This window comes from Caretta caretta, chromosome 10 (genome assembly GCF_965140235.1).
Source record: "Caretta caretta isolate rCarCar2 chromosome 10, rCarCar1.hap1, whole genome shotgun sequence".
Taxonomy (NCBI): domain Eukaryota; kingdom Metazoa; phylum Chordata; order Testudines; family Cheloniidae; genus Caretta; species Caretta caretta.
This window is the reverse complement of record NC_134215.1, coordinates 84537732-84565163: the sequence shown is the minus strand read 5'-3', so window position 1 is coordinate 84565163 and position 27432 is coordinate 84537732. Positions and strand designations below refer to the sequence as shown.

General features: G+C 57.6%; 1 protein-coding gene across 4 annotated transcripts in view; it reads left to right on the top strand.

Moving 5' to 3' along the window:
* Positions 1-27432, top strand: part of ANPEP (alanyl aminopeptidase, membrane) — a 51373-nt gene that overhangs the window by 15422 nt on the left and 8519 nt on the right. The window contains exons 2-9 of one of the 4 annotated variants that reach the window (XM_048865876.1): positions 732-1348; positions 2400-2542; positions 3328-3464; positions 3549-3675; positions 14481-14635; positions 15976-16089; positions 16618-16761; positions 16895-16960. In XM_048865876.1, the coding sequence (XP_048721833.1) occupies positions 741-1348; positions 2400-2542; positions 3328-3464; positions 3549-3675; positions 14481-14635; positions 15976-16089; positions 16618-16761; positions 16895-16960 (1494 nt within the window). In that variant the 5' untranslated portion in view covers positions 732-740. Of the gene's footprint in view, positions 1-650; positions 1349-2399; positions 2543-3327; positions 3465-3548; positions 3676-14480; positions 14636-15975; positions 16090-16617; positions 16762-16894; positions 16961-27432 lie in introns of all 4 variants that reach the window. The other 3 variants (XM_048865877.1, XM_048865875.1, XM_048865873.1) reach the window with 3 other exon arrangements.

The window sequence follows — 27432 nt, the reverse complement described above, 5'->3', positions numbered from 1 at the left end:
CAGCTTCTTTTCTCAGGACGAAACAGGCCCAGGGTTTTAACCACTCCTCACAGGGCAGATTTTCCAAACCATGTGTCGTGTTCATTGCTCTCCTCTGGACTTGCTCCACTTTCTCCACATCTTCCCTAAAGCCTGGGACACAGCAGTCCAACTGACGCCTCACTAGTGCCGAGTAGAGTGGGCCAGTTACCTCCTGTGTCTTTTATATGACACTATGGAGGTGACTGTAAGCATGTCACATAGGGGAAACTGAGGCACAGAGAGGTTAACGGGACCCAGGGTCCCAGAACAAGCCAGACATGGGTCTAGAACCCCGGAGTTCCGATGCCCAGTCCTTCCTGCTTTATCCACTAGCACCCACTCCCCTCCCCTCCCAGCATTGAGGATAGAACCCAGGAGTCCTGACTCCAGTCCCCTGCTCTAACCATTAGCACACATTTTCACATGTGGTGGGAGACCTGTGCTGGTCCTGTTGGAAGGAGACTGATCCTGCAGGTGCTGCGCACAGATGCCCTGTTTCCCATTAACTTCCTCTTGGAGCGGGTAGGGCAGGTGGGGGGTGGGGGTGGGGTGCTTGTCCCAGATGCTGCGAAGCTGCAGTGACCTTTGTGAGCCTCCCAGCCAATTAATACTTCATCCATTAACCCGAGGAGCGGAGAGCCCCCAGGGAGCGGGGGATAAAAGGCTGCTGTGAACCTGGCCCTGTGACTGCCCTGCCTCTCCCTCCCCAGCAGTGCACCATGGCAGCCGGCTTCTTCATCAGCAAGACCCTGGGCATCGTGAGCATCATCCTGGGCGTGGGCGCCGTGGCCACCATCATCGCCCTCTCCGTCGTGTACTCCCAGGAGAAGGAGAGAAATGCAGCGTCCCTGCCCAGCGTCACTTCCCCGCCGGCCAATGTGACCACCACCCCCCTGTCCACCACGGCCCGCCCTGCCAACCCCTGGAACAACTTCAGACTCCCCCAGTCCTTGGTCCCAGAGCACTACACCGTGACCCTGCAGCCCTTCCTGACCCCGAGCGCCTCCAGCCTCTACATCTTCAAAGGGAACAGCACCGTGCGCTTCTCCTGCCAGAATGCCACCAACCTCATCCTGATCCACAGCAAGAAGCTCAACTACACGTTGCAGGGCACCTTCCTTGTCTCGCTGCAGGGGGTGAATGGCTCCAGCCCCCCGCCCATCACAAATACCTGGCTGGAGACCGAGACCCAGTATCTGGTGGTGCAGCTCCAGGGGCAGCTGGAGAAAGGCAAGAGCTATGAGCTCGTCAGCAGCTTCACAGGGGAGCTGGCCGATGACCTGGCTGGCTTCTACCGCAGCGAGTATGTGGAGGATGGAGAGACCAGGTATGGCCCCAGGGTGCCCCCACAGTAGGAAGTGGGCAGCCGGCTAGTGGGGGGCAAGGGAAGGGGCAAGACTGCAGCAGAATTTGGGGTGACCTGCAGCACCGGGGGTGTGCCAGCTGTCCAGGGTTCCCTAGGCACGGGGCTGGCTGCAGGCTCCGGGTCACTCGCTTCCCATTGTGATGATTCTGCAGGCTGCAGCTGAGGGGGTAGAATCAATGTAAATGCCTGAGGGGCAGGGTGTCCCCATGCCCCCCCAGTCCAGCTTCCCCCCATACGCTGCCACAGACCTGTGCCATGTCCAGGAGGAGAGCTGCAAGGTATTTCGGGGCTGGGCACCCCCATCCTACAGACCGAGTATGCCAGCCTGACAGCAGCTGCTGGTGCCAGCTAAAGCCTGGTGAAATTTGGAAACAAAAATCCTACAAGCTGCAGCTGGCAGCCTGGGGCCCCAGGACTCCTCCCCCCACCATCCCTAATGTCACTGGGGGGAGCTCTTTGGGGTAGGGTCGCCTCTCCTGCTGTCTGTGCCCTTCCTCTCATCCCCCCTGGGCTGGGTCCTTCCTCCCCCCATTGCTCCCCCCTGGGCCCAGCCTGCCTGGCCAGGTCCTTCCTCCCCCCATTCCCTCTCCCCAGGCCCAGCCTGCCTGGCCGGGCACCTCCCGCACATTGCTCCCCCAGCCCGGGTGCAGCCTGCCTAGCCGGGCTGTCTCTCCCTAGGTGGCTAATGCCCAGCCAACTTGACCGGGACTAACAGTGCTGGCCAGGCCCTGTGCAGGGCAGGCAGGGTCTGCAGCTGCCCCCCTGGCTCTGCCATTGCCCTTCAGGCCTGGCTCCCCTCCCCAGCCCGCAGCGCTGTGTGGTTCCAGGCTGCGGCTCTCCTGTGCAGACAGACCCCGCCGGGGGCTCTGAGCCGGCCCAGGTGTGAGCAGCTCCCTTGGGGCGCCAGCGGCAGGAGGTCAGGGGAGTCCGGGGCCTGCCTGCAGGACCCCCAAGCCATGGCTGCAGAGGGTGGCAGGGCTGGCTGGGCTGAGCGGGCTGCCTTTGATTGCAGGGTCGTGGCCACCACACAGATGCAGGCGCCCGACGCGCGGAAAGCCTTCCCTTGCTTCGACGAGCCCGCCATGAAGGCCAGCTTCAAGGTCACGCTGATCCACAGCCCCAACCACACGGCGCTGTCCAACATGCCTGTGGAGAGTGAGTGAGCCGGGGCTCGGCAGCTTAGGAACCGTGTGCCCTGCGCCAGCAGCCTCCGCCCTGCCTCCTGCCCCTCCCCAGGGCTGCGCCCCCTGGGCTTCCTCAGCCCCCCAAGGCTCCAGCAGGGCCCTGGGCTGAGTCTGCACCCCGGGACCCATGGGGATGTTCCCTGGCTAGGCCGGGTCACTGGGCGAGATGGAGCCGCCGTGAGATCAGCCAAGCACTGAGCACACCCAGGGCCCCCGAGCAGCTGGAGCCCCCGGGGGGCAGGGGGGAGCAGCCAGCAGAGAAGAGGAAGGGGCTGCTGGGGATGAACTCTCACGCAGGCTCAGCACCGGGCTGCCCACTGGCTCCCCTGAGCCTGATGCCCATATGCAGGCCGCAGTGAGAGCCCCTCCTTGCTCATCACAGGCTTGGGGCCGTTCTGCTCCGAGCTCGGCAGTGTGGTGGGGCAGAGGGACCGGAGCACTCGTCCCCAGCAGTGGAGGGGTGAAGTGGGGTGTGGGGGGAGAAGCATGAGGGAAGCAAAGCAGGACCTAACTGGAGTCAGGGGGAGAGATCCCCTGGGGGTAGGGCAAGGAGAGGGCCATGCAAGGGGCCCACTCTCCAGCCATATCAGGGGACTGCAGCCCTGCTTTGGGGGCTGGAAGGGGCCTGGCCGCCGCGGAGTGAGCTACACGCCCGCTATGGGGGAGGAAGGGGCTCCCAGGAGAGACTGTGCCCTGCTCTGGGGTGGGGATGGAGGCGCGTGAGCCTCGATGATGGAGCCGTGGCTCTTCTTTCAGGCTCCTGGCAGAAGACCATCGATGGCACCACCTGGAACGTCACTGAATTCCAGACCACCCCCAAGATGTCCACATACCTGCTGGCCTTCATCGTCAGCCAGTTCCAGGCCGTGGAGGACATGCAGGACAATGTGCTGGTAGGTTGCTGCATGGGGCGGGGGCGGCCTGGCTCGGCTGTGGGGTAGGGGAGCCTTGGCTGAGCCTCGAGTCTCCCCCTGCAGATCCGGATCTGGGGCCGTCCGAAGGCCATCACAGCGGGGCAAGGGGACTATGCACTCCGTGTGACCGGGCCCATCCTCAAGTTCTTCGAAAGGCATTACAACACGGCGTACCCACTGCCCAAGTCTGGTGAGTGCCCGGGCAACAAGCCGGCTGCTGTGCGCTCGGTGGTGTGTGTGCCAGGATCTGCTGGGCTCTCCCGTGGGGATGGGGGGTTCTGGGCTCTCCCGTGGGGATGGGAAGGTGTCAAGCTGCCTGCAGGGACCCCAAGCGTGGGTACCAACCTCAGGGCAGGCTGGTAGGAACCAGGGCACAAACCCCAGGCTGGCGGGGAGTTCTGTACTTAGATTGCACCAGCCAGTTATCTAGTGTGAACCCCTCAGGCGCTGTGACAGCCTGAACATGGAGCCACGGATAGTCCCCTTGGGTGCGCCGATCCACCTCACCACCCAGGGGAGCTGCACTTTAGATGGCCCTTAAGCCAAGAATTACAGTAATATTACAGTAATATTCAGGACCAGTCACTTACCCCAGGGCAGCTGCACTTTAGATCTCACACCAAAGACTGCGCTTGTAGCCAATTCAATAATAAACTCCCTATCGACATATTAATAGGAAAAAGAAACTGGAGAGTTCTTTTCAAGGTTAAAGCAGGTAAACATAGATACACCAATGAGTTACAATCTTAATTTTCAAAAGGTAATAGAAGCTTCTATAATGAGCAAGCTCCAGCTGGGCTTTAGGCCTAAGCAGCTGGGGATCCCCTGCTTATCCCTTATAAACCTTGCCCCCCGGAGTCCAAGCTGCACAGAGATCCAGTTCCTTCTTGTTGGTGGTTTTTAGTTCCCTTCTGTCTTGTTGTCTGAGCTGTGAACTCAGCGGATGGGAGAATCCACTTGCACGACTCGTTTTCATGGGGGGATAAGAGGGACAGCAACCAACAGTCTTTTGTCCTTTTTAATGTTCCACTCTAGTCCGTCTGGTGTCAACGGCCCGTCCCTGCTGGGGATGACGTGACACCTGCTGTGGGGGGTCAGCCCTTTGCTCTGGTTCATGTCTCTCTCCTGTCTGGTCATTCGCACAGTCACAGGTGCTCAGGTTGCAAACGCTCGGCTACCCCTGTACAGTATGGGACCGTACTGCAGTAGCTCACAAGCCTACACACAACGCACATTCTGATCATTCTAGTGCCTGTTTTACAGAACACCCCGCTCAGCCCGACTGGTCCCAGCTTGGCACCTGGCAGCGTGAAGCTGAGACATGGGCACCGTGGCATGAGCTGGCACCTGGGCTGCCAGCATCACTCTCCCAATGCCCAAAGGGGCAGAAGGGGGGGGTCTCCGGCACTCCCTAATAAGCCTCAGGGTCTCCCTTTTCTTTACAAGGCATCAGGATGCAGAGCTAGGCTCCGGCGTAATAGTCTGGAATTGGTCTTTTTGGCTCGCTGCACCCATATTAGCAGGGAGTGGCCCGTTAAAACCTTAAATCTTCTCTTATACAGATAAGGCTTAAGTTGTTGAATAGCCCAAACAATGGCCTAGCATTTCCTCTCACTGCCAGCACAATCCTGTTCAATGGGGTCAGTTATTTAGCCAGGAAGATAATGGGGGCCCCTTGTCCCCCGCCCCAGCCTGCATTAGCATGTGCCTAGCTCAATGTTACACGCCTTAGGGCGCAGCTGAAATCAGGGCTGGCTAAAACTGGCTCTTTGGACAACGCCTCTTTTATGTCCTTTAAGCCTTTCTCCCAGGCCTGGTCCATACCAGCCAGGCTGGCTTCCCCTTTTTGGTAAGGTCTGTTATGGGGGCCACGATACCCCTTTGCAAACCTCCGGTGATAGCTGGCCAGAGCAATAAAAGATTGGACCTGCTGCTTGGTTCGTAGGGCTGGCCAATTCTGAATGGGTTCTACTTAGAAAGAATCAGGATGAACAAACCCACTGCCCAATAAGTTACCTAAGAGGGCCCCATCTTGCATTGGGACACTTGACAGTGAGGCTGGCTTCTCCAAGCCTCTGCAGTACAATTCCCACCTGGCTCAGGTGGTCTTGCCAAGAGTCACTCAAAATAGCCAAGTGTGACGAAGTGGGACTGTTCTTAATGTTTCCTCTGAATATTGTGGGGGTGCCTCAGTTTCCCCTGTGCAGTTCTTAAGTATCTAGGGGGTGGGGTAAGGGTGTATGATCACTGCAGAGCCCTGGAGGGCAGGTGTGTGCAGGGCACAGCTCACACAGCTTCCACCTTCCTGGGTCTGACCTCGGAGCATTCAGCATCCTCTGCCCCTCCGTGCGCTTCCCCCAGCGAGTCCGCTCAGGCGGGGTCCTGGGGAAGCCAGAGGGTCCTGCCCCCCAACTTCGCAGTCAGATGTGACTCTCAGCCAGCCAGGAAAACAGAAGGTTTTTTAGACGACAGGAACATGGTCTAAAAGAGAGCTTGTAGGTGCAGAGAACAGGGCCCCTCAGCTGGGTCCATTTTGGGGGGCAGTGAGCCAGACAACCCCGTCTGCACTTCACTCCTCGTCCCCGGCCAGCCCCAACTGAAACTCCCCCCAGCCCCTCCACCTCTGGGCTTTGTCCCTGTCCCGGGCCAGGAGGTCACTGGATTCCTTTGTTCTCCAACCCTTTAGCTCTCACCTTGCAGGGGGGAAGGGCCAGGCCATCAGTTGCCAGGAAACAGGATGTCGCCATTCTCTGTGTCCAGACCCCTGCACACACCTGCCCTCTAGGGCTCTGCAATGATCATACACCCTTATCCCACCTCCTAGGTACTTAAGAACTGCACAGGGGAAACTGAGGCACACCCACAATATTCAGAGGAAACATTAAGAACAGTCCCACTTCGTCACACCAAGGCATCTCCACAGGCTTTGGTAAAGGTCTGTAAGCCCTGCAGCACCTCATTGACAGGCCTCTGAAAGGGAGCCCAAAAGGCAGAACCTTACAGAGGCCAGATTCCCCTGGGAACACTGACTTTCTCTGGGCATCAGCATCTGCAGGAATTTGCCAGTATCCTTGAGTCAAATCTAGAGCACTTATGAATTTTGCACCCACCCCTATGGATCCAGTCAGCCCCTAGCTAGGGTGTCACGGAGTCCCTGGGAGATGCTCTGGAACTGCTCCCTATGAAGCCAGTCAGGACTCTGGGGAAGTCTCCTCTCTGGGAGCAGCCTGTCTTCAGGACACACAGCTCACACAGCTTCCACCTTCCTGGGTCTGACCTCGGAGCATTCAGCATCCTCTGCCCCTCCGTGCGCTTCCCCCAGCGAGTCCGCCCAGGCAGGGTCCTGGGAAAGCCAGAGGGTCCTGCCCCTCAACTCCGCAGTCAGACGGGAGTCTCAGCCAGCCAGTAAAACAGAAGGTTTATTAGACCACAGGAACATGGTCTAACACAGAGTTTGTAGGTGCAGAGAACAGGACCCCTCAGCCTGGTCCATTTTGGGGGGCAGGGAGCCAGACAACCCCGTCTGCACTTCACTCCATGTCCCCAGCCAGCCCCAAACTGAAAACTCCCTCCAGCCCCTCCTCCTCTGGGCTTTGTCCCTTTCCCGGCCCAGGAGGGCACCGGATTCCTTTGTTCTCCAACCCTTTAGCTCTCACCTTGGAGGGGCGAAGGGCCCAGGCCATCAGTGGCCAGGAGACAGAGTGTCACCATTTATGTACCCTGGCCCTTTGCTCTGCAACAATTACATCCCCTTATCCCACCACCTAGAGACTTAAGAAATGCCTAGGGGAAACTGAGGCACCCCTACATTATTCAGAGGAAACATTAAGAACAGTCCGACTTTGTCACATAGGGTGTTGGGTAAGGGTCAAGTTGGGTGATGGCATTGACCCTTCTAAAGTCCAGAGTAAATCTCATGGTTTTATCCCTCTTGGCTACCATTATAACAGGAGACGCTCCTGGGCTTTTTGACTCAGTATTCACCCCATTCCTAGCACGCTCTCCCCCTCATCCTGACTGTGGCTGTATTTCTCCTGTAGCAGGACGTGCTCTGCTAGGAATGCCCATTTTTGTTCGTTGAACCTGGCAGGTTGGAAAGTACCTGCCTGTGGTCTTCCAAGGGGGCCAACATCCAAACCCTCCCAGATACCCGTGCTTTCTAGAGGCGTCTCTTCCTTCCTCTCCCTTGCCAGATCAATTAAAGGAGCAGGAAATGGTCCTTCATCAGCCCAGCAAATCATATTCACCCCCATCTCTCAGTTTTGGGAAGCTTTCAATCTATTGCTATGTTCTGTTTGCACAGCTCTCCTGCCATGGGGTGTCATTGCATCGTAAGTGACCTAATTCATTCACTCTCTCTGTCACCTCGAAAGGGCCCCCCCAACAATCTCGCACCGTGTTCTTCTTCACTGGGATCAACGCTAGCCCCAAGTCACTATATGACAAGACCTTTCTCTACCACGCCCGTCAAACTGAGCTGTCTGGGGCACCTGACTCTTGTCAAGGCTCTGAGGCACTAAGTCCAGCATAACCTTTCAATTCTCTTTAACAGGAGTGACAGACCCCCCAGGCTGTCCTGTCTTCCCTGTCCCACCCTCCAAAGAGCCTCGGATCAAATCTAGGGGTCCCCTCATTTGTCTCCCATAAAGAAGATTAAAAAGGGCAAGCCCTGAGACCCTGGGGCGCACTCCTGTATGTGAATAACAAATAAGGGACCAACACATCCCGTTATTCCCCTGCTGGGTAACACACATTCTCAGCATAGACGTCAATGTCCCACTGAATCTTTCTGCCAGCCCGTCGGTCTCTGGATGATGGGGAGGGGGCGGGGGGCAGCCTTTATGTGTCTCACTCCACACAGCTCCCATCATAGAATCATAGAATATCAGAGTTGGAAGGGACCCCAGAAGGTCATCTAGTCCAACCCCCTGCTCGAAGCAGGACCAATTCCCAGTTAAATCATCCCAGCCAGGGCTTTGTCAAGCCTGACCTTAAAAACCTCTAAGGAAGGAGATTCTACCACCTCCCTAGGTAACGCATTCCAGTGTTTCACCACCCTCTTAGTGAAAAAGTTTTTCCTAATATCCAATCTAAACCTCCCCCACTGCAACTTGAGACCATTACTCCTCGTTCTGTCATCTGCTACCATTGAGAACAGTCTAGAGCCATCCTCTTTGGAACCCCCTTTCAGGTAGTTGAAAGCAGCTATCAAATCCCCCCTCATTCTTCTCTTCTGCAGGCTAAACAATCCCAGCTCCCTCAGCCTCTCCTCATAACTCATGTGTTCCAGACCCCTAATCATTTTGGTTGCCCTTCGCTGGACTCTCTCCAATTTATCCACATCCTTCTTGAAGTGTGGGACCCAAAACTGGACACAGTACTCCAGATGAGGCCTCACCAATGTCGAATAGAGGGGGACGATCACGTCCCTCGATCTGCTCGCTATGCCCCTACTTATACATCCCAAAATGCCATTGGCCTTCTTGGCAACAAGGGCACACTGCTGACTCATATCCAGCTTCTCGTCCACTGTCACCCCTAGGTCCTTTTCCGCAGAACTGCTGCCTAGCCATTCGGTCCCTAGTCTGTAGCTGTGCATTGGGTTCTTCCGTCCTAAGTGCAGGACCCTGCACTTATCCTTATTGAACCTCATCAGATTTCTTTTGGCCCAGTCCTCCAATTTGTTTAGGTCCTTCTGTATCCTATCCCTCCCCTCCAGCGTATCTACCACTCCTCCCACTTTTCACTTTCTGAAAACTACAGACATGAAATCTGAACCATGGTCTGACAAGATTTCCCTGGGAAACCCTACTCTGCTAAAATGGTGATGAGGGCAGTAGCCACGGTTTCACCTTCTGGGGTAGACAAAGCTGTGGCTTCAGGGTGCCTCGTGGCAGAACCCACCACAACCAGTAGATATGCCTTCCCATTTCTGGAAGGTCTGGGTAGGGGTCCCACAATGTCCGCAGACACTCTGGCAACACCTCATTAATGATGGGCAGAGGCTGCAAAGGTGCCCCTTTAACCTCTGATGCTTTTGACATAAGACACGACTCTTGCCATCATTTCTTACTGCCTCACACATGTGAGGCCAATAGCAATTCTGTTGGAGCCTCTCTCCGCCCCAAGTGTCCGGCAAAGGGACAGTCATGACCCATCTGAAGCACCTCTGCCTTGTGCTTATCGGGCACAGACACCTGTTTGCCAACCTCAGCAGGGCACCTCTTTTCCCTTGTGGAAGCCTCCCTGGACAACTAACCACCTGCTAGGAAAAAGGGACCCTTTCCTTCCCTGGCTGGGGTGTGATTCCTCTCCTGGGCCAAGGAAGGATCAGCCTGTTGAGCCGCCATAATGGCCTTTGGAGGCTCCCTGAAGTTAAGAGCAAAGCAATGGTGTCTTCCAACCCCTCTGCGGCACACCCAGGCTACGGTCCAGGCTAGTGAGTAGCTGTGTTGCCCCTGCTCTTGGAACTGGGGTGCCCTGTCCACCGCTTTGCTGCTGTAGCTTCCAGTCCTGGGCTGCTCACAAACAGCCTCCAGCATGTAAGTCACTCCCCACTTGGACTGTGTGCTGCAGCCAGCCACCCCTTGGCGCTTACCAGCCGGGTTTGTACTGCAGGGTGACCCCAACACATCCCCAGGCCTGGATTCCACCCAGAAATGTGTGTGCTGGACTGCCCAGCCCTCTCTTGGAAAGGACAAGCTTATACAAAGTCTCTCTTTTTATTAATAGAAATGACAATGCACAAATCCTAGGGCTGCCAAACCCCAGACTTGTCCTGGAGCCTCCAGGAATTAAAGATGAATCTTTAATTAAAGAGTAGGTCATGTGATGAAATTTCCAGGAATATGTCCAAACCAAATTGGCAACCCTACCAAATCCTGTTATCCCAAATGGACTTTGCCATACACTTCAGTTCAAACACACTGGATTAGCTAAGACAATAAAACAAGTTTATTATCTACAGAGTGGGTGATTTTAAGTGAATGAATCATACAAGTCAGAAATAGTTACAAGAAAAATAAAGATAAAGCACAGCTGAGGACTAACTCAACAAACTAGGTTAAATTCAAAGCCAAGGTTTTCTCACCACATGCTCTCAACAGTCTTGCTGGCCAAACTTTTTAGGCCAGGAGCCCTTTCCCAGCTGAATGGCTGCTTTCTTTTTCCCTTCGGGTGCAGTGAATCAGTGGGCAGAGAGAGAGCAGGGGGGTACACTACCTTGTCTGCCCCTGTTTTTATAGTCCTTTCCCCCCTCTGAGAAGCATTTCCAGCTGGGAACGAGGTAACAGGCAGGCTGTGTGGATGGGAACTCCAGACTGTATCTTTGCTAAGATGTAGATTTTTCGCCCCTGCCCCCTTTCCTGCCAAAGAATGGCCAGGTAGCAGGTAAGGGCCCATTGGCCTTGTTTATACCTGGTTGAGGCATCACCTGGCCCTTTGTCTCTGAGGAACTGGTTTGGCTGCTCCCCAGCCTTGGAACATGTGTTAGGCCATGTCTACCCTGCACTTTCATCATTAAAATTTTTGTTGCTTATGGGTGTGAACGACAAAAGTTTTACTGACGAAAAGCACCCGTGTGGACAGCGCTGTGTCGGTGGAAGCTGAGCTCCCATCGATGGAGCTACCAGCCCTCGTCGGGGGTGGTGTTATTTTGTCTCTGGGAGAGCTCTCTCCCATTGACCGCGCACCTTACAATGGAGCGGCTGCACTGGGTAAGGCGTGCAGTGTAGTAACAGCAGACAGTGGAATCTTCCCATATTTGACCAGGAAATTAGGAGTTTTCGAGTGATACCTCCCAGGGCATCCCTTGTACAAAGCTTATTACAACGGTGGACACACCCCTGTCACCAGGGCCAGTTCTAGGCACCAGCAAACCAAGCACGTGCTTGGGATGGCACTTTTCAAGGGGCGGCATTCCGGCCCTTTTTTTTTTTGCTTCGGTGACACTCCGCTTGGGGCAGCAAAACACCTAGAGCTGGCCCTGCCTGTCACACCCCTTACTCCTGGCTGACAAAGGACTGAGGGCATGTCCCCCCCCCTGCAGCCCTCCCTGCAGTCCACAGACAAGCCAGGCGAGGCAGAGCTGTGCTCTTCCTGGCTGTGAGTTACAATATGTCTGCTTGGGCAGGGCTAGAACCTCCTACCCTCGTCAAGCCTCAGCGGGGAGCAGATCCGAATGCCCACAGCACAATCTCCTTTACAACTCTCACGCTGCAGTGGAGCTTGGCCAAAGGTCCAGTTCCTGGGGACTCAGCCACAATCGGTTTACATACATTCTTACCAGGAGGCCTGTCTTCCTCCCTTACCCAGCTCTCCTTGACCACAGTGACGTGGGACATGGGGTCCCTCCAGCCTGGGCAGGGTAGGCCATTGACCGTGGTGTTCTAATAAATTCTGCACCACCCTCCACAGGCTCGGTCCTAATCCAGCTCGCCAGGGTCCCTGCTGCTCACCGCTGCTGCTGGGGCACCGGGAGTGGGGCTTGCTGTGGCAGGTGGGGCGTGGATCGTGCAGTTACCTTGTTTTGGCAGGTTGGTTTTAGATGACTGGGAGGTCCACAGGGATGTCAGACTGCCTGCCTGCCTTCCCTTTTGCTCTGGGCTCTAAACCCTGGGCTCCCTTGGGGTTTTTATCGAAGTTGGGGATAGGTTTATTTCCAGTCCCCTCTTAAGCTGCGTGATGGGGATTTCCCTTCCCTGGGGTAACCCCTCCCCCACCTCTCATGGACCCTTGATTCAACATATTCATCCACAATTTCTGCAGCCTCTAAAATCGTGGCTGGTTTTGGTCCCAGATGGCCACCTTTACCTCATCTGTGACACCTTAACAATTGCTCTGGGGCCATCCGATCAAAGATTTTCTGTCATCACCTTCAGCCCCACTCCCATTGTCCATTTTCTCATGAAATTACACATTTTATGTGCATATTCCACGTGAGTGACATTGTCAAACAGTCTGAGGTTTCTCCACGTCAGTCGATGGGGCTCAGGGGTGATCTTACACCTTTTCAATGCGTTTGCTTTACATTTCTGGTACACGTACATCACCCTCCTCCATCTCATAAAAGACTTGTCTGGCTTCCCCAGCTCCCTGGTTCAGAGGAGAGGCGGCTGTTTATCTGCTGGGATATTGTGCATCCCACGTAGTCTCCCAAAGGCAGACAGGAACCCTTTTATGCATCTCTTTGGGTATCAGTTGGGCAGCTTGTATCCCGCCCGTGTGTCATGGTGGGGCCGCTCTCTAGGTGAGGACGAGCTTCTATCAGCCTCCTGTGCGCCGTCTGCTCAGCGTCTTCATTCGCTTTACCCGCTGCTGTTTGTTCCATCTCTTTGGTGGCTTCAGTCTCTGACCCGCAGATCTGCCAGCAGTCACTGGGGCTTGCTTTCTCCCTGGGCTCCCAGGTGCTGCAATCAGCCTGTTCCCCTGTGGTGGTTCCTCTGTGGCATGTGGGTCTTCTCCTCCCCTGGGCACCAGATCAGGAGCGAAGCTCTCAGCTCCGGAACTGGGACTTTCTTTGGATAGGATATGCCCCTCTGCAGACTTGGCTAGCTAGGGGCTTTTCTCATAAGACCAGCAGAGCCTGTGGCTCACTCATTGTGTCTGTTCTTTAACCTCCAAAACTCTCACTGTTGAGTTTAAATTTTAACAGCGCTGGGGTTCTGGTCTATGAGCTTAATTGACCTCCAGTATGTGAATCCTGTCAAGCTGCCTGCAGGGACCCCAAGCATGGGTACCAACCTCAGGGCAGGCTCGTAGGAACCAGGGCACAAAGCCCAGGCTGGTGGGGAGTTCTGTACCTAGACTGCACCAGCCCGTTATCTAGTGTGAACCCCTCAGGCGCTGTGACAGCCTGAACATGGAGCCACGGACAGTCCCCTTGGGTGCTCCGATCTGTCTCACCACCCAGGGGAGCCTGCCTGTGTGGCAGATGGGCCCTTATGCCAAGGATCACAGCAATACTCAGGCAACTCCCAGTCCCAAAGGACCAGTAATTTAGCCTAGGGCAAATGCACCTCAGATCTCTCACCAAAGACAGAGCTTGTAGTTTATTATAGGACTGGCTATCTAAAGATTTATTAATAGGAAAAGGAAATCAGAGAGTTATTTTCAAGGTTAAAGCAGGTAAACATAGATACACAAATGAGTTATAATCTTAAATTCAAAAGGTAATAGAAGCTTCTATAATCCACAAGCCGTATTTGTCCTTTAGAGCTAATCCAAGTTAAGAAGCTGGGTATCCCTTGCTTATGGCTAGAAACCTTGTCTCCCAGAGTCCAAGCAGCACAGAGATCCAGTTCCTTCTTGTTATGGTTTTTAACCCCTCCTGCCACATGCCCTGACCTGGGCAATCAGCTAATGGAAGGAATCCACTTGCATGACTCGTCTTCACAGGGGGCAGGGGGAGGGCAGAACAACACATGGCTGTTGTCCTCTTTATCGTCCCACAACAGTCCATCTGGTGTCAATGGCCCGTCCCTGCTGGGCAGGATGTGACACCTGCGGTTGGGGGTCAGCCCTTCACACTGGTTAGTCTCTCCTGTCTGGTGATTTACACAGTGGCAGGGGCTCACCATGCACCCGCTCAAATATTCCCTGACGACATGGGAGCCAGCTGCTAGAAGTGAGATTAATGCTGCAACCACTCACCAGCGATCCATAATCTGAACCCCAAACACATCCTTATCGCTCTCATACCTGCTTTAACACCACTAACCCACAGCTGAGCCGGACTGATCCCAGCGATGTTATTTGTTCGTGTTCAGTGAGGCATGAGGAGCTTGGCATGAGCTGGTCCCTGGTGGGACAGTATTACAGGGGGTCCTGTGGTCTTCCAAGGGGGTGGGGGGGTGTTCCGTGCTCTCCCATGGGGTGGGGGGTTCCGTGCGCTCCCACAGGGGCAGGGGGTTCTGGGCTGTCCCACGGAGGTGGGGGTTTTCATGCTTTCCCGGGGTGAGGGTGCAACCCTGCTAACGAGGCCTGTCCCTCTCCCAGACCAGGTTGGCCTTCCAGACTTCAATGCAGGTGCCATGGAGAACTGGGGACTCGTGACGTACCGGGAGAACTCGCTGCTCTATGATCCTCTCTTCTCTTCCATCGGCAACAAGGAGAGGGTGGCAACAGTGATCGCTCATGAGCTTGCCCACCAGGTACCCAGTGTATCCTGCTCTGCCTCCCTGCCAGCCCTCAGCTGGGTGTAGAGATACTGAAGGGCTGGAACTAGTCCAGGATTCCCTGGGCTCGGGGGCTCCCTGGCTGTGTGTGTGTGTGTATGTGGGGGGGCTCTGTCCTGGGGCTCCCTGGCTATGTGTGTGCATGTGGGGGGCTCTGTCCCTGGGCTTGGGGCTCCCTGGATGTGTGTGTTGGGGGCTCTGTCCCTGGGCTCGGGGGCTTCCTCGCTGTGTCTGTCGGGGGGCTCCCTGGGCTCGGGGGCTCCCTGGGCTCGGGGGCTCCCTGGCTGTGTGTGTGTGTGGGGGGCTCTGTCCCTGGGCTCGGGGCTCCCTGGATGTGTGTGTCGGGGGGCTCTGTCCCTGGGCTCGGGGCTCCCTGGCTGTGTGTGTGTCAGGGGGGCTCTGTCCCTGGGCTTGGGGCTCCCTGGCTGTGTGTGGGTTGGGGGGCTCTGTCCTGGGGCTCCCTGGCTGTGTGTGTGTCAGGGGGGCTCTGTCCCTGGGCTCGGGGCTCCCTGGATGTGTGTGGGTTGGGGGGCTCTGTCCTGGGGCTCCCTGGCTGTGTGTGTGTCGGGGGGCTCTGTCCCTGGGCTCGGGGCTCCCTGGCTGTGTGTGTGTCAGGGGGGCTCTGTCCCTGGGCTTGGGGCTCCCTGGCTGTGTGTGGGTTGGGGGGCTCTGTCCTGGGGCTCCCTGGCTGTGTGTGTGTGTGGGGGGGCTCTGTCCCTGGGCTCGGGGCTCCCTGGATGTGTGTGTCGGGTTGCTCTGTCCCTGGGCTCGGGGCTCCCTGGCTGTGTGTGTGTCAGGGGGGCTCTGTCCCGGGGCTTGGGGCTCCCTGGCTGTGTGTGTGTCGGGGGGGCTCTGTCCCTGGGCTTGGGGCTCCCTGGCTGTGTGTGGGTTGGGGGGCTCTGTCCTGGGGCTCCCTGGCTGTGTGTGGGTTGGGGGGCTCTGTCCTGGGGCTCCCTGGCTGTGTGTGTGTCAGGGGGGCTCTGTCCCTGGGCTCGGGGCTCCCTGGCTGTGTGTGGGTTGGGGGGCTCTGTCCTGGGGCTCCCTGGCTGTGTGTGTGTGGGGGGGCTCTGTCCTGGGGCTCCCTGGCTGTGTGTGGGTTGGGGGGCTCTGTCCTGGGGCTCCCTGGCTGTGTGTGGGTTGGGGGGCTCTGTCCTGGGGCTCCCTGGCTGTGTGTGGGTTGGGGGGCTCTGTCCTGGGGCTCCCTGGCTGTGTGTGGGTTGGGGGGCTCTGTCCTGGGGCTCCCTGGCTGTGTGTGGGTTGGGGGGCTCTGTCCTGGGGCTCCCTGGCTGACCCTCCCCTTCTCACTCTCTCCTCAGTGGTTCGGGAACCTGGTGACCCTGCGCTGGTGGAATGACCTGTGGCTGAACGAGGGCTTTGCCTCCTACGTGGAGTACCTGGGGGCGGACTCTGCTGAGCCTTCCTGGCACATTGTGAGTAGCCCCAGGAGGGGTGGTGCTACCTAGCGGGCTGCAGCGGCAGGAGCTGGCCTTCCCTTGTCACCCGCACGGCCCCTTGGGCCACTGGTGGGCTCGCTGAGGTGGCAGGCTTCGGCCCAGGCAGGATCACCTGGCCGGAAGGAGCTGTGTGCTCCAGGGAGGGGCCCTGCTCTCTGCTTGGCTGCAGCCTTTCCTGGCGCTGGGACCCGGTGATGGAGGCCAGTGGGTCTCGGTCGTCCCTCCAGAGGGGCAGCCTGGCGCTGCCGGCAGCAGTGAGCGAGAGCTGCTTGCCGGGGCAGGGCCCACCCAGCTCCTGGTGCTGCTGGGCAGGGAGGAGGCAGCCCCCTCCGCAGGCCCATCCTGCAGGGGGTGAGAACGCCGAGCCCTAGGCTGGGCTCAGCCAGGCTGGGGGCAGGAAGGGAAGAGACGGCGCCGTGTCTGGGCTGGTAGCAGTCCCCACACGCCCGCGGAGGGGCTGCCCCAGCACCGCCCCGGGCAGGCTGTAACCTGCTGCCTTTGCAGAAAGACCTGATCGTGCAGAATGACATGTACCGGGTGATGAAGGTCGACGCGCTGGCCTCCTCGCACCCGCTCTCCTTCCTGGAGAGCGAGATCAACACGCCAGCGCAGATCAGCGAGATCTTTGACGCCATCGCCTACAGCAAGGTGAGGGACCTGCTGGGACTGCCCAGGGCCCGGGTTGGGGGCAGCCCCTCCTGGGAAGCGAGCCGGGTGGGCTGTGCTGCCCTCTCGCGGCTCCTGGACCCTCGCTCAGCGCCTCTCTCTGATCTTCCTGCAGGGGGCGTCGGTGCTGCGGATGCTCTCGGAGTTCCTCACCGAGAACAGCTTCAAGAAGGGGCTGCAGGTGAGGCCCTGGCCGGACCCGCCTCGCCAGGGGCAGGGGCTGCGTGCCCAGCAGAGGGCTCAGCCGGACGCTGCCTGCATGGCCCCTGCTCCGAGGCAGGCGTCAGCCTGGGCTCCCTTGGGAGGGTGCTCTGCCGAAGGGGGAACCTGCCAAGCCCCCCCAAACTCTGGCGGTGCTCACCGGACCCGCGGGCAGTCTGTCCAGGAGGCAGAGCCACGGGGGAGGCGCTGGAGGGGCAGAGGAGCGGGCAGGGCCTGAGGGCAAAGGATGGTGCTGGGGGTGTGCCCACGCACACATGCAATGCCCTGCTCAGCGTGAGTTACATGCCTGCTCTGTGCCAGTACCGAGGCTGCAGGCTGGGGCAGCCCCTGGCTACAAAGCCTGGCAATTCACTCAAGTGGCAGGCTTTGGCTTGCAGGTCCCTGGTCCAGTCGAGCGTTGGCCAGCATGGCAGCCATCATGCCCATGGTGGCCGGGCCTGGGGAAGGGCCCAGCCTGCGCACTCGCTCCCACTGTCTCAGTACAGCCCCCGGTGGCATGGCCCTGCGGTGCCCACTTGTCACGGAGTTCCTGGGCGATGCTCTGGAACTGCTCCCCATGAAGTCAGTCAGGACTCTGGGGTAGTCGCCTTTCTGTGAGCAGCCTGTCTTCAGGACACACAGCTCACACAGCTTCCACCTTCCTGGATCTGATCTCGGAGCATTCAGCATCCTCTGCCTCTCCGTGCGCTTCCCACAGCGAGTCCGCTCAGGCGGTGCTCCTGGGGAAGCCAGAGGGTCCTGCACCCCAACTTCGCAGTCAGACGTGACTCTCAGCCAGCCAGTAAAACAGAAGGTTTATTAGACGACAGGAACATGGTCTAAAACAGAGCTTGCAGGTGCAGAGAACGGGACCCCTCAGCTGGGTCCATTCTGGGGGGCAGTGAGCCAGACAACCACGTCTGCACTTCACTCCATGTCCCAGCCAGCCCCAAACTGAAACCCCCTCCAGCCCCTCCTCCTCTGGGCTTTGTTCCTTTCCCGGGCCAGGAGGTCACCTGATTCCTTTGTTCTCCAACCCTTCAGCTCTCACCTTGCAGGGGGGGAAGGGCCCAGGCCATCAGTTGCCAGGAAACAGGGTGTCGGCCATTCTCTGTGTCCAGACTCCTGCACACACATGCCCTCTAGGGCTCTGCAATGATCATACACCCTTACCCCACCACCTAGATACTTAAGAACTGCCTAGGGGAAACTGAGGCACCCCCACACTATTCAGAGGAAACATTAAGAACAGTCCCACTTCGTCACATCTCTCCCCCCTTCGAGATCGAACTGAGCGGGGTCACTTTAGCCGGTGACCTGGGGAAGTTCGAAGCCACCAACGTTCCCATGGATGCCCCAGCATCTCTCCCATTCCTTGGTAGGAGTTACACCAGGCCCTTCCAGTTTCACGCCCTCCCTTAGGTCAGGGGTGGTCGATAGCACTCGCAGGCCGCATGTGGGAAGGTTTATGCAGCCCATGCCCTTTGGCCACCCCAAGAATGTCTCCCCATTGACCATCACCTTCTACTCCCACTGGAGGTCCGGGGGGCCTGGCCCCAGGAAACTCCACACAGACATATAGGTTGGGGTCAGGAGTGGGAGCCTGTCCACATCCCCAACCACCTGGCTGACGGAGTCTATGGCCTTGGGACCCAGCAAGGGAGCTAGACACCGGGGCTTTTCCGCAGGGTCCCCTTGGTTCAAATCGCCAGCCTGCTCAAAGGCAGTGAGGTGGGCATCCACACCCCCCCCCTCCTTAACCAGGGGCAGCAATTTAGTCTCGAGGTTCCCTGCGGAACTGGCCCCCCGGGGTCTATCCCCACTCACCCCTGAGGGGTCCCCTAGGCCTCTCCGCTCCCCCACCGCCAGTTCATGCTGCTGCTGCTTCTGCAGCTCTTTCTCGGGCTCTCGCTGTCTCCCACAGTCCTCTTGCTCTCTCAGACTCAGCTCCAATCCCGTCCGTCTCGATCCCCCGATGGGGAACCCGATCGTGAAGACCCTCGTCTGGTCGGGGACAGGAGTCTTGGCGATGCCTGGCTCCCGCTTCAGCTGCTCCCAGATCCTGCTATAGCCCCAGTTGGGGTCAGGAATCTGTTCCTTAGAGCGGTCATCCTCCTCCAGCTGCACGATTAACTCTGCTTTGGTGAACTTTCCAACGCTCAACCCTCTCTTTTTGCACAGGGTTACAATGTCCTTCTTAAGGAGACGGTGACAGGCCATCACTCCGCTCCTCCCAAGTTGTTGTGGACTCACAGGCCCGTGTGTTCTCAGCTCCCCACGGTTTCCAGGGAGAACCCCTAGTGTGCCAGCCCTTCTCGAGGTCACCACCTCTTTGCCAGGGTCGAGCTGCAGACTCCTTCGCCCCTTGGACTGCTCGCTGCAGTCCCCAGGGGAACCCTGTTACTGCACAGTCCTTCTTGCTGGTCACACACTCCCAGGGGTTAACCGCCCCCCGAAACCGCTCCTCTCTGAGCCTTCAGCAGGCCTGGTCCTCGGCAATCCCCCTTCGTGTTACTGCTCCCCAGTCACTTACTGCAGGAAGCACCATCCACGGGGTGCAGTACATCCCACCGCTGCCACCAGTTGTCACGGAGTTCCTGGGCGATGCTCTGGAACTGCTCCCCATGAAGTCAGTCAGGACTCTGGGGTAGTCGCCTTTCTGTGAGCAGCCTGTCTTCAGGACACACAGCTCACACAGCTTCCACCTTCCTGGATCTGATCTCGGAGCATTCAGCATCCTCTGCCTCTCCGTGCGCTTCCCACAGCGAGTCCGCTCAGGCGGTGCTCCTGGGGAAGCCAGAGGGTCCTGCACCCCAACTTCGCAGTCAGACGTGACTCTCAGCCAGCCAGTAAAACAGAAGGTTTATTAGACGACAGGAACATGGTCTAAAACAGAGCTTGCAGGTGCAGAGAATGGGACCCCTCAGCTGGGTCCATTCTGGGGGGCAGTGAGCCAGACAACCACGTCTGCACTTCACTCCATGTCCCAGCCAGCCCCAAACTGAAACCCCCTCCAGCCCCTCCTCCTCTGGGCTTTGTTCCTTTCCCGGGCCAGGAGGTCACCTGATTCCTTTGTTCTCCAACCCTTCAGCTCTCACCTTGCAGGGGGGGGAAGGGCCCAGGCCATCAGTTGCCAGGAAACAGGGTGTCGGCCATTCTCTGTGTCCAGACTCCTGCACACACATGCCCTCTAGGGCTCTGCAATGATCATACACCCTTACCCCACCACCTAGATACTTAAGAACTGCCTAGGGGAAACTGAGGCACCCCCACACTATTCAGAGGAAACATTAAGAACAGTCCCACTTCGTCACACCACTCCTGCCCAGACACCCTGCAGGGGAAGAGTGTGGGTGAGCAGTAGGGAGGGCACTGCTGCTGGGAGCCATGGGCCTCTGCCTTTGACAGCCATGCCCAGAAAGTCTGGGACTTTGCTCAATGCAATGCCTCTGCCTTCGCCTGGCAGCAGGCACGCAGGATGTACTCTTGGGGAGGCGGCTCCCCTGCTGAGCCCCGACTCAGGGATCCCCATCTCATCCCGAGCGAATAAGAACATAAGAAGAACATAAGAGCGGCCAGACTGGGTCAGACCAAAGGTCCAGTCAGCCCAGTGTCCTGTCTGCCGATAGTGACCAGTGCCAGGTGCCCCAGAGGGAGTGAACAGAACAGGGAATCATCAAGTGATCCTTCCCCTGTCGCCCATTCCCAGCTTCTGGCAAACAGAGGCTAGGGACACCACCCCTGCCCGTCCCGGCTAATAGTCATTGATGGACCTCTCCTCCAGGAACTTATCTAGCTCTTTTTTGAACCCTGTTATAGTCTTGGCCTTCACAGCATCCTCTGGCAAGGAATTCCTCAGGTTGACTGTCCGCTGTGTGAAGAAATACTTCCTTTGGTTTGTTTTAAACCTGCTGCCTGTTAATTTCATTTGGTGACCCCCAGTTCTTGTGTTATGAGAAGGAGTAAATAACACTTCCTTGTTTACTTTCTCCACACCAGTCATGATTTTATAGACCTCTGTCATATGCCCCCTTAATCGTCTCTTTTCCAAGCTGAAAAGTTCCCATCTTATTAATCTCTCCTCATACGGCAGCTGTTCCACACTCCTAATAATTTTTGTTGCCCTTTTCTGAACCTTTTCCAATTCCAATATAGGTTTTTGAGATGGGGCGACCAGATCTGCATGCAAGATGTGGGCGTACCACGGATTTATGTAGAAGCAACATGATATTTTCTCTCTCATTATCTATCCCTTTCTTAATGATTCCCAACATTCTGTTTGCTTTTTTGACGGCTGCTGCACATCGAGTGGATGTTTTCAGAGAACTATCCACACTGACTCCAAGGTCTCTTTCTTGAGTGGTCACAGCTAATTCACACCCCATCATTTTATACGTATAGTCGGGATGATGTTTTCCAGTGTGCATTGCTTTGCATTTATCAGCATTGAATTTCATCTGCCATTTTGTTGCCCAATCACTCAATTTTGGCAGTTTTTGTAGCTCTTCACAGGCTGCCTGGGACATAACTATCTTGAGTAGTTTTGTATCATCTGCAAATTTTGCTACCTCACTGTTTACCCCTTTTTCCAGATCATTTATGAACATGTTGAATAGGACTGGTCCCAGAACAGACCCCTGGGGGACACCAGTATTTACCTCTCTCCACTCTGAAAACTGACCATTTATACCTACCCTTTGTTTCCTATCTTTTAACCAGTTACCAATCCATGAGAGAACCTTCCCTCTTATCTCATGACTGCCTGCTTTGCTTAAGAGCCTTTGTTCAGGGACCTTGTCAAAGGCTTTCTGAAAATCTAAGTACACTGTATCCACTGGATCCCCCTGGTCCATGTGCTTGTTGACCCCCCTCAAAGAATTCCAGTAGATCGGTGAGGCAGGATTTCCCTTTACAAAAACCATGTTGACTCTTCCCCAACAAGTTACTGTGACGATGTGACTCAGCAGGGAGGGGGAGTGTTGACCTGGGAATATGCCCTGGGGATGGGAGACCTGAGAGCCTGTCACCTGAGCCAGGAGGGGGAGGGGGAGGGGGCGGTAACACCTCTGCCGGGGAATCTGGACAGAGGATGCAGCAGGGAACCTGCTGGGTGGGTTTAGTTTCAGTTTGGGGCTGGGTGGAGGAACACAGGGAACCCCAGGGCTGGGGTCTAAGCTCCCTGTTCCCCCAGAAGGACTTGACTGAGGGGTCCTGGGTGTACCCACAAGCTCTGTTTTGGACTGTGTTCCTGTTGTCCAATAAACCTTCTGTTTTACTGGCTGGCTGAGAGTCTCAGTGAATCCCAGGAAGAGGGGTGCAGGGCCTGGACTCCCCCACACTCCGTGACAACTGGTGGCAGCCGTGGGATGTACTGCACCCCGTGAACGGCGCTTCCTGCAGTAAGTGACTGGGGAGCAGTAAAACGAAGGGGGATTGACGGGAACCAGGCGTGCTGAAGATTCAGAGAGAGACGGTTTCGGGGGGTGGTTAACCCCTGGGAGTGTGTGACCAGAGAGAAGGACTTTCGCAGTAAAGGGTCCCCCGGGGAATTGCAGCGAGCGGTCCCAGGGGCGGAGGAGTCTGCAGCTCGACCCTGGCAAAGAGGTTGTGACCTCAAGAAGGACTGGCACACGAGGGGTTTTTCCTGGAAACCGTGGAAAGCTGCCCGGCCTGTGAGTGGCCAGCAGGGAGATGTACGCTAAACGCCTGAAGAGCGACCTGGTGGAGCTGTGCAGGCAGAGGGGGCTGCGCATCAGGAGGTCCACCAAGGAACAGCTGATTGCCCAGTTGGAGGAGAGGGATCGCTTGGATGACCCGATCCCTGCCCCTGAGGGAAGCCGCCCGGTGGACTTAGCATGGGCCCTGGGGCCTGACCGGGCTGGGAGGGGTCAGACTGCTGCCGAGGACACCCCGAGACCCTTCCTACCTAGGCCTGGGGGAGGGGTTGGGGGAAGCCCGGCGAATACCGAGGGCACCCTGACCCTGGCAGCCAGCAGGGGATCCTCCCGGAGGAGCTCCCCATCCCTGGAGCAGATGCGGCTGGAATGGGAGAGGGAGATGAAAATGAGGGAGCTGGAGGATCATGAAAAACAACGTCAACATGAGCAGGAGGAGAAGGAGCGGGAATGTCAGGAGAAGGAGAGGCAACGTAGGCATGAGCAGGAGGAGAAGGAGAGGGAACTTCAGGAGAAGGAGAGGGAGCGTCAGGAGAAGGAGAAAAAAAGACAGCTTGAACTGGAGCTAGCCAGGCTGAGGAACAGTGGGGCCCCGGCTGCGGTGCGTGAGGGGGGACCCAAGACTGCAAGGAACTTTGATAAGTGCTTCCTGGCCCAGCGTAAGGAGGGGGAGGACATAGATAGCTTCCTGACGGCCTTTGAGAATGCCTGCGAGATGCACAGGGTTGACCCTGCAGACAGGCTCCAGTTTCTCACCCCCTTACTGGACCCCAAAGCCGTGGAGGTGTACAGCCGAATGACAGGGGCAGAGGCAGGGGACTATGAACTGTTCAAACAGGCCCTGTTCCGTGAGTTTGGGCTGACCCCCAAGATGTACCGGAGAAGGTTCCGGAGTCAGCGTAAAACGCCTGAGGTCACCTACCTACAACTGGCCAACCGGATGCAGGGGTATGCCCGCAAGTGGGCAGCTGGGGCCCAAGCTAAAGAGGACCTGCTTGACCTAATCGTACTGGAGCAACTGTATGAACAGTGCCCATCCAACCTGAGGCTGTGGTTGGTGGACAAAAAGCTAGAGAACCCCCAGCACGCAGGGCAGCTGGCCGACGAGTTTGTGAACAGTCGGACAGCGGGTAGCAGGGAGGAATCCCAAAAGAACAGGCCCCCCCCGATGCAGAGAGAGAGTCACCAGGGGACCTCCCAGCGGGGAAATAGGGAGAACCCCCTCCCAAGGGGAACGCCTGGCGTCGGGCCCCTCTGACCCGCTCGAGGGGACCAACGTGACCTGAGCTGCTATCACCGTGGCCAGAGAGGCCACGTACGGACCCAGTGCCCGGGCTCAGGGACAGACTGAGCAGACCCAACCTACCCAGGGTTAACTGGGTAGGGACCCAGCTGGACGAGGGGCAGATGGCCCAGGCAAGGGGGGCTGCCAGCTTACCACCTGCTCCGGAGGGAAGAGTACCCCAGGCCAGCTCCGCCAGAGGGCTGGATGCTGTGGACTCAGGGTGCTTGGTTTACAGGGTGGGCGCGGGGCTGTCCCTCCGGAGAGAGTGCCTTGTTCCCCTGGAGGTGGATGGGAGGAAGGTCAATGGATACTGGGATACGGGCGCGGAGGTGACGCTGGCCCGGCCCGAGGTGGTGGCCCCAGATCGGGTGGTGCCCAACACCTACCTGACCCTGACGGGGGTGGGCGGGACCCCATTTCAGGTGCCTGTGGCAAGGGTACACCTGAAATGGGGGGCCAAGGAGGGCCTCAAGGATGTGGGGGTACACCACCATTTGCCCACTGAGGTTTTGATGGGGGGAGACCTAGAGGACTGGCCAAGCAACCCCCAGACCCCCCTGGTTGTGACCCGTAGCCAGAGCCGGCGAGGGGCTCTGCACCCTGACCTCGGGGAGGGTACCGCACCGGAGGCTCAGGACCCTACCGTGGTGGGGAGGGAGGGCCGAGGGGCACGGCTCAGAGAGGCTGAGGCCTCAGACCTGGCCACTGAGGGGGAACCGGTCCCCATCCCTTCCCCAGCCCCTGAGTTCCAGGCCGAGTTGAGGAAAGATCCCTCCTTGCGGAAGCTCAGGGACCTGGCCGACCTCAGGGTGGTACGGACCATGAGGAGAGGCTGCCAGGAGAGGTTCCTGTGGGAAAAGGGGTTCCTATACCGAGAATGGGCTCCCACAAGGGAAGTAGAGTCCTGTGGGATCAGGAGGCAGCTGGTGGTCCCCCAGAAGTATCGCCGCAAGCTCCTGTCCCTGGCCCATGACATCCCCCTCGCAGGGCACCAGGGAATCCGGCGCACCCGGCAGAGGTTGCTACAGAACTTTTACTGGCCCGGGGTCTTTACCACGGTCCGGCAGTATTGCCGATCCTGTGACCCCTGTCAGAGGGTGGGGAAGGCCCGGGACAAGGGGAAAGCGGCTTTGAGACCTTTGCCCATCATAGAGGAGCGTTTCCAGAAGGTGGCCATGGACATCGTGGGGCCTCTCAGCAAGATGACCCGGTCGGGGAAGAAATACATTCTGGGGGTGGTAGATTTTGCCAGCCGATGCGCTCCTGACCATTTTCAGCCGAGTGGGGTTCCCCAAGGAAGTCTTGACAGACCAAGGCTCCAACTTCATGTCGGCTCTGCTCCGGTGCTTGTGGGAGAAATGTGGGGTCCGGCACGACTGGGCCTCAGCTTATCACCCCCAGTCCAATGGGCTGGTGGAGAGGTTCAACGGGACGCTAAAGATGATGCTGAAAACCTTTATGAACCAGCACCCGCAGGACTGGGACAAGTACTTACCTCACCTGCTGTTCGCGTACAGGGAGGTGCCCCAGGAGTCTACCGGATTTTCGCCTTTCGAACTGTTATATGGAAGGAGGGTGAGGGGCCCCCTGGACCTGATGAGAGACGAGTGGGAGGGGAAGGCCACTCCCAATGGAGAGTCAGTGGTGGAGTATGTCCCGATCTTCCGAGAGAGACTGGCTGAACTCATGGGCCTGGCCAGGGAGAATCTGGCCAGAGCCCAGAAGAAGCAGAAGGTCTGGTATGACCGCACGGCGTGGGACCGTGCCACCGGGGATCCGGTGATGGTTCTCATCCCCATGAGAAAGAACAAACTACAGGCCGCCTGGGAGGGCCCTTTCAAGGTTGTCAAGCAGCTCAATGAGGTAAACTATGTGGTGGAGCTGTCGAACCGGGCGCACCACCGCCGGGTGTACCATGTGAATATGATGAAGCCATATTATGCCAGGGGGAATGTGGTGTTGGCCGTGTGTGGACAGTGGGAGGAGCAGGGAGATGCCCCTTTAGTAGATCTATTCCCTGGGACCAGAGCTGGTTCCCCCCTGGAAACAATTCCCCTCTCGGATCAGCTAACCCCTGCCCAGCAAGCTGAGGTCAGGGGGGTGCTGCATTCGTACCAACAGCTGTTTTCCAACCAGCCTGGACGCACTAATCTGACTGTCCACCGGGTGCAGACAGGGTCGCACCCGCCGATAAGATGCTCCCCCTTCCGAGTCACAGGGAAAACTGCTCAGGACCTGGAAAGAGAGGTCCGGGACATGCTGGCTTTGGGGGTGATCCAGCCATCTGCCAGCCCTTGGGCCTCGCCGGTGGTGCTGGTCCCCAAAAAGGACGGGTCGGTCCGGTTCTGCGTGGACTATCGGAAGCTCAATGCCATCATTGTATCTGATGCCTACCCCATGCCCAGGCCGGACGAGCTCCTAGACAAGCTGGGAGGAGCTCGGTACCTTACCACCATGGACCTTACAAAGGGCTACTGGCAAGTGCCGCTGGATGCAGATGCCCGGCTGAAATCGGCCTTTATCACCCCTCTGGGGCTCTGTGAGTTCCTGACCCTGCCTTTCGGCCTCAAGGGAGCACGGGCCACCTTCCAGCGCCTGGTGGACCAGCTCCTGAGGGGGATGGAGAGTTTTGCCGTGGTGTATATTGATGACATCTGTGTCTTTAGCCAGACCTGGGAGGACCACGTGTCCCAGGTTAGACAAGTGCTGGACCGACTCCAGGGGGCTGGGCTGACGGTAAAAGCGGAGAAGTGCAAGGTGGGGATGGCTGAAGTATCTTACCTGGGCCATCGGGTGGGGAGCCTAAAGCCGGAACCAGCCAAGGTGGAGGTGATCAGAGACCGGCCCGCTCCCCACACCAAAAAGCAGGTCCAAGCCTTTATTGTGTTGGCAGGATACTACCGAAGATTTGTGCCCCACTTTAGCGCCATAGCCACCCCCATCACTGAGCTATGCAAGAAGGGGAAGCCAGACAAGGTGGTCTGGACCGAGCAGTGCCAGGAGGCTTTCCGGGCGCTGAAGGAGGCTCTGGTCAGTGGCCCAGTTCTGGCAAACCCAGACTTTGACAAACCCTTTGTGGTGTTCACCGACGCCTCCGACACGGGACTGGGGGCGGTGTTAATGCAGGAGGATGAAAAGGGGGAGAGACACCCCATCGTGTACCTGAGCAAGAAGTTGCTACCCCGGGAGCAACACTACGCGGCCATCGAGAAGGAGTGCCTGGCCATGGTGTGGGCCCTCAAGAAACTAGAGCCCTATCTCTTCGGGCGACACTTCACCGTGTACACCGACCACTCTCCCCTGACCTGGCTGCACCAGATGAAAGGAGCCAACGCCAAACTCCTGAGATGGAGCCTGCTCCTGCAGGATTACGACATGGACGTGGTCCACGTGAAGGGAAGTGCCAACCTGGTAGCGGATGCGCTGTCCCGGAGAGGGGGCCCTGAACTTTCCCAGGTCACTGGTCACAGTGACCCCGCTCAGTTCAATCTC